General features: G+C 29.7%; 1 protein-coding gene across 6 annotated transcripts in view; it reads left to right on the top strand.

Annotated features, from left to right (window-relative positions):
* Positions 1-13648, top strand: part of LOC107442065 (uncharacterized) — a 44520-nt gene that overhangs the window by 9962 nt on the left and 20910 nt on the right. For all 6 annotated transcript variants that reach the window (XM_016055525.3, XM_016055526.3, XM_043050975.3 and 3 more), the window contains exons 2-4: positions 850-2137; positions 7630-7866; positions 12625-12829. In XM_016055525.3, coding sequence (XP_015911011.1) covers positions 857-2137; positions 7630-7866; positions 12625-12829 — 1723 coding nt within the window. In that variant the 5' untranslated portion in view covers positions 850-856. The remainder of the gene's footprint in view (positions 1-849; positions 2138-7629; positions 7867-12624; positions 12830-13648) is intronic.

The raw sequence follows: 13648 nt of genomic DNA, 5'->3' as shown, positions 1-13648 counted from the left end.
GTATATGTTACTAATTTAAAGTAAAAGACGCGTTAACTTCAATAAATATATAAATAAATTAATCGGATCAAATTTAATAATTTTTTTAATTGAATATGTAATTTTTTTAAAAATTCTAATATTATGGGCGATATTCCCACATTTTGTAGGAAGATAACTTACTATTTATTTCCTTTTACGCATTTTGTAATTCCTCATCACATTAAAAAAATCAAAAAACCGTGACAGCTGTAGCAGTAACTACTGAAAAAAGAGATTGACGGTGGAATCACATGAATCCGACTCTTCAAAATGGATTACTAAATGTGTGTTTTCATTTCAAGATGTAGTTGTTGTGATAAATAATATTGTATTAAAAATATCAGATTTTAAAAGTTATGTAGAAATCAGTAGTAATTACTGCATAAAAAAGGAGAAGGAAAATCTTTACTGAAAAGAAAACCAAATTTTTTACATCATTATACGTTATTTTTCATTATTCTCAAATGAGAATGGAAAAGTCCTTAGTATTTTTTCCCACTCCCATGCACGAGAAAGGCATCTTTTGAATATAATTTGAAAAAATATGAAATCTTTCAAAAATTTCTGCAGAAAAGAAAAGGAAAATATTTTACTTCCCAAAGGAATTTTTTTTTTGCAAGAACTCTAACGTTCTGCAATAATGTCGCCATTATTCTGCCACAGGGGAGCTGGCATTCATATTACCTGCTCTTGGAATGGCAGTAGCCTATTTATTCAAGGGTGGTTTTTTCATCTCTAAGATATTAGGTAGATCTCTAAGATATCTCTGCTCTAAAGATATTAGGTTTTTTCCTCCTAACCTTGATAATTAATATCTTTTTTTTTCAGGCTCATCATGGGTAAAAGAAAATCAACCAAGCCTCAAAAGTACATACAGCCCTCTGAAGATGAGGATGAAGATAATATGGATTATTACCATGAAGGAGAAGAAACAGAAAATATAGAATGTGCTCCAAAACACTCAGCTGCCCTTTCCGAAAAGAACTCCAGAGTTTCTCTGTGGACGAAAGAAAAACCTAATGACCATCTTCAAGAAATCAAAAAGGAAAATCACAACTCAATTGAAAATCAGTTTTGGGCTGCCCATTTTCCTCTTAATAGAGATGGAATGTCTAGCAATAACAAATTTGATTTGAATAATTACAAAGCAGAACCCTCCATAGCCGATAGTTTTAGAGAAAATTCAAATGTGAGCAGTCCATTAGAAACTCTTTTATCTGAAAGAATATACAATTCCAACCCCTTTGATAGTAGGTTACGGGAAAGTATTAGTTTAAATCATAGTCGGAACCTCAGCGGGACAGAAAGCGATCGGCGTAGCGTGAACGACGGGGGTAGCGATCGTAGAGATCGACCGAAAAGACGGAGGAAATATGTAACCTATCCTGCGACTTTTCGTTTAGAGGTTGTTGAACATGCTGAAAGGTATGGCAAAAGTTCGGCTGCTAAAAAATACAACATATGTGTTGAGAAAGTCAGTATGTGGTGTAAAACAAAAGATAATATTGTTCATAAAGTTAAAAAGGGTGGACAACCGTCCGCCGATGGAAGTTTCGATGCATCGTATGACGATAGAATGGAAGACATGTCAGCTGCAGGTTCACCTGATCATTTGGATGAAGACATGGATGAGATTAAAGAAATAGGAGATGAGAAGTCTCAACAAGTTTCTCAAGATTTGGACATGTTGTATAATTATGACTCTGATATCTCAGATAAGTTTGAACCAGATGCCCTTCGTAGACCAGAAATAGTATTCCCATCTTTTTTTAAGCACAGAGTTGTTCTTTACGCCGAAGAAAAGGGCGAAAAAGATGCCGCAAAAGAGTTCCACGTTTGCGAGAAACGTGTTGCCATTTGGTGCCAAGCAAAAGAATTCATTGCGGAGGTTGTGAACTCTAATAAAGTTGAAGAGTGGGAGTGTGATTTGTACGTGACTCTGAAAAAGTTACTGGAGGAGAATTATCAAGTTACTGTTCGTGATCTGATTGTTCGTGCAGAACAAGCACAGCTTGCCAGTTCTTCAACTAAATCTACAATAAGTACTGCCTGGTTGACTGATTGGTGTCAAAAGTTTAAAGTTTGTTTTCGTAGTGTTGTTGAAAGCACTCCTCAGGTATATATAATTTTTCTAAATTCTAATAATATTTTTCAATACTCTGGTTTTAAGAAGCAATTTTGCTTGTAAGAAATTTTATTGCAAATTCAATGAGACAATATCTGTATCAGTATTTGCACCAAAATATACACCAAGTTTTGGTGACTTCTGGGCATTGGCTTGCAATAAACTAAAACAATAAAATATAATAAAATGGAACCAACTCAAGGATTTAAATTGTAAACACCCCCGGGTAAACCTCTATTTATTTTTTAAAAATGTTTTTCAAGTTTGGAATCCCTTTGGAGACTTGGTTTTATTGAGATTTTATTTCACGTTTTCCAACTTTTTTTTTTTGCCTGATTTTCTATCTAAACTTTGCTTGCTTGGGATTTTATTCAGTGATTCTCGTATGATGTCTATTTCCATATGGTGTACTGTCATATAATATTTTTCTCACCTTAGGTTCTATGTAAGAATTTTTTTTTTCATTTATTGCATTGTCATTGCACAATGCTTTGACTATTCTATTTAAGATTCTGCTCCTCAAAATTTGGTCTGCTTGAGACTCTATTTCACAGTCCTCTGAAACAGTCAAAAGGCAGTGTTTTGTTGTATAACAGGATGCGAAACGTTTTTAAAAAGTGCATAATTTTTCCTTTTCAAAACGAGTTGAGCTGGGTTTGATGATATTCTTACACTCTCATGTGCAACTCTGCTGCATTTTATAACATATTTTCAATTTTAGATTTCATTTTCCACCCTCTGTTATCAAACGGAAAAATCTCTTGATCTTTTTATAATGGCTAATTTAATCAAGAAAAGAATTCTTGGTCAGAAACTGGTTATTTTATCATGATCATGTAAAGTGTTTGAGAATTATTTTGCATTTTGTTAAAGTATACAGTGTTTAAAAATATTTTTAGAGTGCTTAAAAAGTACTTAAAAGATGCTTATTTTTTGTTGAAAGATTTGGCTGATCACCCTGTATAATACTTCGTTTGTCTAAAACTCTATCTCTCGATATTTTGTCCTCTTAAGATTCTTTTTCAAATATTTTAAATTGATAAGAAAGCTTTTCCTTTTTTTTTTAAAGTCTACTTTTAAGGAAAAAGTGTTTTAATTTTATGAAATCTCACAGTGCATTTTCAAATTATCCACAGAATTTACATATCTATATTTTTTGTTTTTGTTAAAATAATTTCTAAAAAAATATAATTTGATAAGAATTACCTTGGAAAAAAATTAAAAGTAACACTTAACGAAAAAAATGATTCTTTTGTGAATATAAAATGGCAGAACCTTCTAATATTTTTACAAATATTATGCCTATGCTTAAAACTTTTTAATGACAAAAAATAAAGCACACTTGTTTCTTTTGTGCTGAAACCAGTGTTTAATGATCTTGCTATGATCATAAGTTTATGAAAGAGTTCATTAGTTTTGAAAAAATTAAGGTATCTCTAATTTGTATTGCACAATTCGATAACAATTAGACTTCTCTAAATGCGAAGATTTTACAAATTATCATTCAAATGTATCATTTATCTATGCATCCACAAATTTTGATTTTTTGTTGTTGTCTAGTTTTCAACCTAAGACTTAATTAACAATTCTGAAATTGCAAAAATGTAATATATTGAACTTTGTATTCTGCAAAGTGATAGTAAATTATTCGTACCTGTTTCTGAAATTAATCCTTAAGAAAAAATACAGTTATCAATTGTAATAGATTTGTGGTGAAGATGCCGTTATTAGTAATAGTAGTACTAATTGAGAAATAATATCTAATTTTATTTATTTAAATATGAATTAACTAAAATATGACAAATCGGCCTTCTACTTCACTTTTGAATGGAAGCAAAAGCAGAGAAAAGTACTATGAATTCTAACCAGGGTTGGGTTTTTGACGTCAAAAAGTGGTTTTTGACATGACAGGGGTATAATACTGGTTTAAACCGTCAAAAACCCGTTAAAAATGTCAAAAACTGAAGTTTGCCAAGAAAATATATAAACTTCAAAACTCCAACAGTTGCCATGCATTATATTGAAATTTAATTATACTATAGGTAATCAGCAGGTTTTAAAATATTTTTTAATTAAAATTAAGGTAAAATAACAGATTTAAAATCTCAGAAATTTATATTCAAATGCATGTGCAGAAAAATTTTGCACAAAAATTTTTTATATATTTATATTTAAAAAATTTTTTTTTTTCTTTTTGATACTTAAGAAAATTAAAAGTTTATTACTATGCATTTTTGACATATAAGGAACATATAACTAATATTTATAAGGAACTTACAAGTTATGTTGTATAAATACAAACTTGATATAAGATACAAGTGTATAAAATTTTTTTTTTAATGTTATACCAAATATCTTTATTATCCAGTATGTTAATTTGAATTTAAAAGTAGTTATATTTATGAATAATGATAAACATAATTCATATTGTTTATTATATTTATTTATAATTATTACACTTATCATTTTAAAACAATTTTTATCTCTTAATTTTTTTTTCTCCACTTGTATTAAGAATACAAATAATGCATATCTTGAAAGCAAGAGGTAATTATTCAACAGCTGAATATTTAGATATTCAACAAAACTATATCGTATTCAGCAAAATGAAATTCACAAGTATTTGGATAAACTAAATTTTCAGCATAGTAAATGAATAGGCTGAATATACTGTAAATCGACACTAACTACTCTGTGTATTTAACAGAAAGCACTTAAATTTGTATTGTCTTATGTTAAAAAGATTATTAAGAAGATTTAAAAGAATATTAAAAAGATTTTCCTTTAAAAGATGTCTAATGTACAAAACTGCTAATGTTTATCTTTAAAAATGTCTAATTTTTAGTATAATCTATACTATACACTAAATTTGGTTATAAATAAATTTCTTAATAATATCACTGCAGATTTTCAATAACACATGAAAATGAATACATAATATTACAAAAGATGTGAGTTTTAATAACACATGAAAATGAATACATAATACGTATTACAAAAGATGTGAGTTTTCAAAAGTACAAGATTTTGGTTACTATTCAAAATATAAGTGTTTCTTCAAAATTTTAAATTTATTTTTTCTAGAACATATTTAGAAACACTATCCTTTAAAAAATATATAAATTTTATGTATTAATTAAATTTCGCATATGAATATAGGTTTTTGACATTTTCGACATTTTTGACAGTGAGGTTTTTGACGTGACAGTTTAAACCATGGTTTAAACTGTCAAAAACTGTCACATGTCAAAAACCTGCCAACCCTGATTCTAACATAACATAGAAAATTATTTTTGAAGCTTGGAAAAATGTTTAAAAGTTGCTTGAAAATGAACCTTGAAAGTTGGTGTATTCTATTGTTGCCAAATATCCATTCGTTAACTCTCTGTGGTTTGGGTTGGCAGATTAATTTTGAATTTAAAAAAGATAGTTATTTGCTAAAAGTGGGTAGTAATAATTATAGGTCAGAAATGATTGTTAGAAGTTCTCAGTTAAATAAGTTAAAAATAAAATTTAAAAGGAAATGAACAAGGTCTTATTCAAATGAAAAGCAGAGACCCATTGCTAATAAATTAGAAATAGAAAAACTTATAGGTGAAAGTAAATTAAATGAAATATATGTCGGAATATTATTTCAATACACTGTCCAAAAAATAGCAAATTAACAAAAAAAGAATATCCAAATGGACGTTGATTAGCCAATTTTTAAATGTGTACCAGTGCTCTTGCACATAATTCACGATGTTGCTGGCCGTAAACTTAGTCATGGATTCCATTTTAAAAACCCATAGTGCTAGAGTTAAAATTTTGAAAGTGATGTCGATGTCATATGCAATTTTATTTTTTTGGTTGTATTTTTGTTTGAATTATTTTCTTATTCTTATATATATTTTTTGTCTTTCTTTTTACACTTCACTTGGAAAAGAAAGCATTGTATAAGTTGAAAGGAAAAGTAATCATTTTTAGAGAACTTTAAAAGGGTAATAAAAAGAAAGTGTTAAATATTAAGCTTTTCTGTTTATAAATTTTCGCTGTTTCTAAGTTATTAATATGCTTCTTTTTTCTTTTTTTTATCCCTTTTGCAAGTTGTGCAACTGACTTAGTACCTATCCCATGTGCTACTACTTAAAAAACAACAAACATTTCAGAAAAAGCTTTTAATATCAAATCTAAATCGAAGAAGATAATATAAGGTTTGGTTTTAATGTCAGAAACAGTGACGGTCGCACTATTAATTTGGTTGCATTTTAAGCATATTCAAAGGACTTAGTACATTTATTTTTAAGAAATGAAACATCTCTACTGGATTTAAAATCTGTAAAAATTATTTTCCTTCATTTCACTTTGACCATTTGTTATTGAAATATTAGTTATCCTAAGCTTAGTACAGTAAAACCTCGCTTCAACAATATTTTGGGACCCAATAAATATATTGTTATATCGAGGACCTACATACTTTGGGGAAACAAGATCTTTTTTTAAAATTTTAATGTTATATATGTATTAACTATAAGTGTATTTATATATTATGCAAAAAATCAATTTGCAGAGTGTTAATTATGGTTGAATATTAAAATCAAATGAAATAAGTTCAGAAAATAAGATCCTAGGCATACCCAAAAACTGTTTTTATTGAAAATAATCTGATTTTTTCCCCTCCATTTTTTTGACTGTCAACCAACAAAGTATGCATTGTGTTGGAAATTCCAATTAAATTCATTAATCTATCACTTAATTTCATCTAGTGAGCGCATGACGTGCTCAAGGCTAACCCGACTCCTCCCACACACACTGACATTCTGGTTCGAGAGAGAACTGTTTAGAACTACGATTGCGAAGCATGTTCTTTTTTGTTGTGTGTGTCCGTAAATATTTTGTGTCCATATGGTCGTGAATAAAATTTAATATTGAATGTCTCAACTGCAATTATTTAGATCATTTATAGAAGTCTATGGATTATTACGAAGTGTTCCCGGCCTTTTGATGGAGGTAAGCTTTCTCCTTTTTTGATATCTTTTGGTAATACCCAAAACATTGAGATTTTCTACATTATTTGAAAACCAATAATAAAGGGATAAAATGAGGTTGAAATTTGGGGAAAAAATTGGTTTACAGGGATTTGTTTGCTTCAGAGAATATTGTTATATTGAGAGGAGTATGACATTAATTTATATGCAAGTTCGTCGGGACCACGAAACATTATCGTAATAAAGGGCTTTATTGTTGTATTGTATATCATAGTAGCGGGATTTCACTGTACTATAATTCATGTCTAAAGATCTGTGTTTCATTTCATAATTTCCTTATATGAAAAAAACTGCAAATTTTCTGATGAATAAAGATTTGAATTGAAGAATATGTTTTCCAGCCTAAGAGAACACATGTGTGGAGTGCGTTCTCATGTAACATAATTGGAATGTTTTGCGAGAATGTGAGGAAACTAACTGTGTTATTGCAATTTCAATAAAGAGTTTGTTTTTCAGCCCTTGACGGAGAACACGTGTCTGATCTTAGAGACGAGTCTTTTCCAAGTGGACAGAGAGGAACAGCAAATGATAACAATGCGAGGCAAGAAATTCACCAAAGTTCAGGACCTGATCGAGAGCAGTCGCAATTTGGATGCTTCGCCCAGCGCGTCTGATCGAGAAGACTCTTTCTCTTCATTCTCGTTTAGTAGCAAGCGTAGACGGCGTTCGTACACGCTAGCTTTTAAGCTTGAGGTATGTTTTATATTTCTTTTCCTAATTTTATTTTAATTGTGATGCTAGCACTTAGTTCAAACAGGGTTGCAAAATATACTATTGTTTTTCCAGGAAAGCTCAACCCTTATGTGTTTTATTGGGCTTTTTTGGGTTTTTCATGTTTTATTGTTTGTTTTTTTTTCATAAGAGAGGGCAGGGATAAGTACCTTATTTTTATAAAGCTTATTTTAATATTAATAATTACGTTTAATTTTATAAATTGACTTTACATAAAGGTAATTAAAGTGTAATTAATATATAATACAAATAAATTGGTGCAAAAGCCTGAAAAAAATTTCTTCTGACATCACAATACAAAATGTTACGACCTTTAGTTTTAAAATCGCTTGAATATGAATCTCAATGTTTCATTTAAAAATAGCTTGAACATGAATCATAACAGTTGCTCTTAAATTGCTTGAATACGAGACGAGACTTTTGATATAAAATTGGTTTAAAAAAAAAGAAATAATTCTCAATCTCAAATTGTGTAAAATATGAATTGCGATGTGTGGTTTTAAGTCATATGAATCTAATTTTAAATCATGTTTTCATTGATAGGAAAATGTGCAAAGACTAATCATGGCACATAGTGTTTTTTAAGGGTGCTTATTTTCTATTTTATTTTCTAAAATCTCTGAAAGGTGCTTTTTTTCATTGGGTGTTTTTAAAAAGTGCTTAATTTCTCTTTTAAAAAGGAATTTTTTTTTACCCAGTCGACTTTTGCCACCTATTATTCAAAAGCGTGATTTTCACATTGTTCTATTCAACATTTTCAAAATTTTTTCACCCACAATCTAGTTCGGCGTCCCGTTGGTCCATAGCATATGAAAGTGCCAATCATTGTACATGTTAGATGAAATACTTGCGAATCCGCAAAGAGATTCGGTGAGATTATTGCACTCTCAAGTGCAACTCTGCTGCATTTTGCATTTGCACCTGCTGCATTTATAATGGCTAATATATTCAAGAAAAGAGTTCTTTGTCAGAAACTGGTTATTTTGTCATGATCATGTAAAGTCTTTGAGAATTATTTTTCATTTTGTTAATGTATGTAGCTTAAAAATATTTTTTGAGGGCTTAAAAAGTATTAAAAGGTGCTTATTTTTTATTGAAAGATTTGACTACGCACCCTGTTAATATTTAATATTTGTCTTTACCCATAATATATTTTTTTCCCACGGTAATTTTATAGTGCTATCTGTAGTTCTGAATAAAAAATATTTGTAAAACAACATTCTGAGTATTTGTGAAATTGAATTATTTCCGATTGGAAGAATAGGTGTCCTCGGTTTTTCATGTCCGCAGACCTTTCAATTAAGTCAACTTCAACACCATAATCACAAATAAAGAGTTTGTAATGTGTCTACCACTACAAAATTCCAATTCCAATTCACTAGTATATAAGACATGTTAAGTCGATTCTATGGTAGGGTACCTTTTCATAGATGAAGGTTGACATGGTCGATAACAACTCTCCCCACATTGGTGATCTTTGGAAAAGATGTGAACACTCCTACCTAGGCAGAAAGGCCACTACGAATTGAGCAGGCTATCTTCGACTGATGGTCCGCATTGAACAGTTGGCTTGCTACTTGTGACTGTGACATTGTCCTCCTTACACTGTTGCTTCACAATCTCAATCACACACAACGCCCGCCTCCGGCTTGTATATACTCGACTGCTAATGGCAACACAGAATCGACGTTGACCGTGCACTTTATACAACCCTCACGATCAGCACTCACAAATACGGTGATCTTAATGCAACTTTCCCGGCTTCTCTCAAGACAGCAATGAACCAACTAGTGGTATCCATTCATCGAATTCTATCACAACAATAATTCTGGAGGGGAAGTACTGTAGTGTGTCTACCACTACAAAACTACAATCCCAATTCACTAGTATATAAAACATGTTAACTCGATTCTACATTGGGGTACCTTTTCATAGATGAAGGTTGACATGGTCGATAACTACTCACTTTCCACAAGTTGTATTAGTCAAAAAAATCAGGCTAACCTAAGCATTAATAAAAAGGAGTACAAGGAGTAAAATCAGGCTAAACTAAGCATTGATAAAAAGGAGTACAAGGAGTAAAATCAGGCTAACCTAAGCATTGATAAAAAGGAGTAAAATGTTTGGACTTCTTGAAGTTAATTGTTTTCCATTGTTTGATTCTTTTCACCATCTTGCATTTTTTATGTTTTTGCATAATATTTAAAATGTTTTCATGATTAATTTATTCTTAAATATTGTCTTGGTGACAATTTTATTATAAATATAAATACTGAAGAGGGACAAAAACTTAGCAATCTCTTATATATAATATTTGGTTTAACTGATTATTTAGTTAAAAAAAACATTTTATATGACCGCTAACTTCATAAATACAATTTCAGAAACTATAAGTCTTACTTATTCTACTAAGAAGGGAATCAAGGAACAGAAAACTGTTTTTGAAGAATTTAGAACTAGATTTTACAAAGAATTACAACACCATGTTTGAAGTTAACAGAAGAATCCAGTTCTTTTTGTAAACACTAAAGCATTAGGTGTAGTGTGAGGGCTTTTTATTTCACATATTTATTTCTTCTATGTATGTATATTTATATATAAATGTATGTATAAAACTTAAAATAAACGAACAGTTTCTTGAAAGTGTGCCCCCCTCATGCTACACCTATACTCTAAAGAGTAGTAAAATGTTACTTAAAAAGAAATGTTAATGTGTGTTACCTGCACTTATGTAGCAGAGAATAAACTGTCAGTGTTAGATCTATTGGAAGGTATATGGGAAAACGTTTTCTTGGTATTATAAAATAAATACAGTTCCTGGCTAGATGCACTCTTAAGATTCTAAGTAAAATCTCAATTATCTGGTGATACTATACAGCTTTATAGATTTTACGACACTGTAACTGGTTTACACTTGTTTACGTTCATGTTTTAATTGGTTAAATTAGATGATATATAATATAAATTTGACGATTGGATAAAATAAATTATATATTATATAAATATATAATATTTATTATATCAGGTATTATATTAGTATATTATAATAATTAGACTAAATTATTAGAAAAGACACACTCTAGCTACTTAATAATTACATGTTTTGCATGAGTTTATATGCAATACTTTTATATTTAAATATACATGTTATGGGTTTTTATTCAGGAGATTTTTCAATTTATTTTTAATGTATTGCATTACGAGTGTAAATCGGTTTCTGTCGCGTAAAAACAATAATGCTGTACAGTATCACTTGATAATTAAGGTTTTAAATAGACTTTTGTAATGCATCTAATAATTTGGTCAGGGGCTGTAGGTAAAAAAAAAAAAACTTAAATACAGGACTGTAAGCAAACAATGGAAATAATAGAACATCAAACAAAAATATTGGATACCACCAAGAGTTATCCTGGTGATATAGTTCAATTTACAATATCTAAGGTTCACACTACAGGGAATGGTAGGAAATGCATTACTGCGACATTGAAAAGTAGTTCTTTGTTATTTTTAAATAAATTACTGTTTAAATATGTGTATAAATGTTGTGTAATAAGAAAAGTGATGAAAAAAAATATGATTTCTTTATTTTTTAAAGAAAACGAGCAGTAAATATTATAAAACATACATATGATTTTATTCATGATCAATGATTTCATGTCTATGTTGACTTTTCTTTCCCCCACAAAACACACATGTGGAATAAATTAATTTTCACAAATCTACAAAAAAAAAAAAATGTTGCTCATTAAAATGAGTATTTATGAGCATCTATGTATTTTTTTTATGTAGATTTAATCAAAAAAAAATTATCTTTTTAAATATAATTTTGTTAGCTATGTTTATTTGTTATAATTTTGTTAATTAAAAAATATTAATAAGAATCTGTTTTTTAAAAATTATAATAAGAAAATCTGTTTTTTTAAAAATTATATCAAAAAATCAGCTTACAATTAGTATCTCAAATTAATTATTAGAAATGCTCTAAAAAAATCTTTTTCTTTTCTGTATCTTGTTTAAAATTTTAGTAAGATTCTGGCAAAAAAAAAAAAAAAAAAAAATCAGCATTTTGTTTTCTTTTAATATCAATACTGGCCACTTTCTCTCCTTTTATTACTACCTCATGCCCTAACTAACTTAATGAGTAACCCAGTTTCCATGAACACGGCTGCAATCTGGTCTGCCTTTCTCTCCAGTGGAAACTTGAGGTGAAATGGATTATAGAGTGCAGAGAAGGCAGATCAAAATTCGACAAAAAGTTTAAACCTTCATCCTGCAGCGGATCGATAAAGTTAGATGAAGATCTTCATTCAGCAGTGAATCTATAAATTTTGAAGACCTCCATCTAGCTGTGGATTGATGAAGAATGAAGATCTTCTTTCAATGTTGGATTGATGAAGTTTGAAGAAGATCTTTATTTAGTGTTGTATTGATAAAGTTTAGTTTGGGGAAGTTGTACATCTAACAGTAGATCGCTAATTCTTCGAGTTGACGATAATCTTAGCTAAGCCTGAAAAATTTCAGTTTTTTTTTTAGCCAACTAAGGTATCACTGTTTGTTGCAAAACTTTCTGACATCAACAGATTTGAAACTATTTTCATGCTTCAAAGTTTTTAAAACCCTTTCAGTATATATCTAAATAAGAATCTTATATTGAGCAAATATTATTATTATTTTTTTTGTTTTTTGTTCTGTATTCTATTTTATAATTTTTAATTTTAGGTTGTGAAGTTTGCACAGAGTCACACGAAGCACGCGACATCGCGAAAATATGGCATTGCGCGTCGCGTCATCAGTCGCTGGATAGCTGACAAAGAAGTACTGCAAACAGATCTTTTAAATGCCACTCAACATGTCTTAAACGATAGCATCACAGAACAAGTTGATAATGATTTATTTAAATATTACAAAGAATTGAAAGAAAAAGGTGAGTTTTATTTATTGTTTGTGTTAATAAATGTAAGCAAAAGTTAAATTCTTTTTTGTATCTATTATTTATTTGGTTGTTAAACTGCGGTAACCTCGCATTCTTTCTCAAATTCTTTTTTGTATCTATTATTTATTTGGTTGTTAAACTGCGGTAACCTTGCATTCTTTCTCACCTTGTTGATATGATATTCTTTTGAACTTCTCCCAAACTATATGGATGCAAAAAAGTGCTATATTTCAGATGATTTTTATTATAAGTAGTATGCAATATTTATTGGAATCTGGAAAATGGAATTAAAGCTACTCTGGTTTGGGAATGGCAATGGAATTTTGTATATATGTCTTAAGCCAGGGGTTGCTCAATCTGCGGCTCGTGATTTTAAAATATTGCTTCGTTAATCAATGTCAAATAGATAAGTATAGCAGGCGGTTAAGAAAGTTTTGCTCGTAATAATAACAGGGCTGATTGTGCTCCGGAAAAAATCCGGATTCCCGGATTTTTCGCTAACAGTGATCCGGAAGTTTCCGGAGATCGGTACAGACGTTTCAAAAAATCATTGATCACAGAAGTTTCCGGTAATCAAATTTTCAAAGGTGGAACTTGAAAAAACACAGTTTTTTTTATTTGTTTGTAAGGGAGAGCCAGATACTTTATAAGCTTATATTCAAGATTAATATTAATTTTTTATCAGTAAATAGTTATTATAATCATAAACTCTAGAAGGAAAGACATATTTGTAAATTTTAATTACTTCTCTAGGTCATCATAGGTATGTGTAAAATTTTAAATATATTTTAAGTAAACTAAGAATTATTG

This window comes from Parasteatoda tepidariorum, chromosome 4 (assembly GCF_982258835.1).
Source record: "Parasteatoda tepidariorum strain Cologne lab strain chromosome 4, Ptep-v5.0, whole genome shotgun sequence".
Lineage (NCBI taxonomy): Eukaryota > Metazoa > Arthropoda > Arachnida > Araneae > Theridiidae > Parasteatoda > Parasteatoda tepidariorum.
The sequence above is the reverse complement of the archived record's forward strand: the minus strand, read 5'-3'. Positions and strand labels throughout refer to the sequence as shown.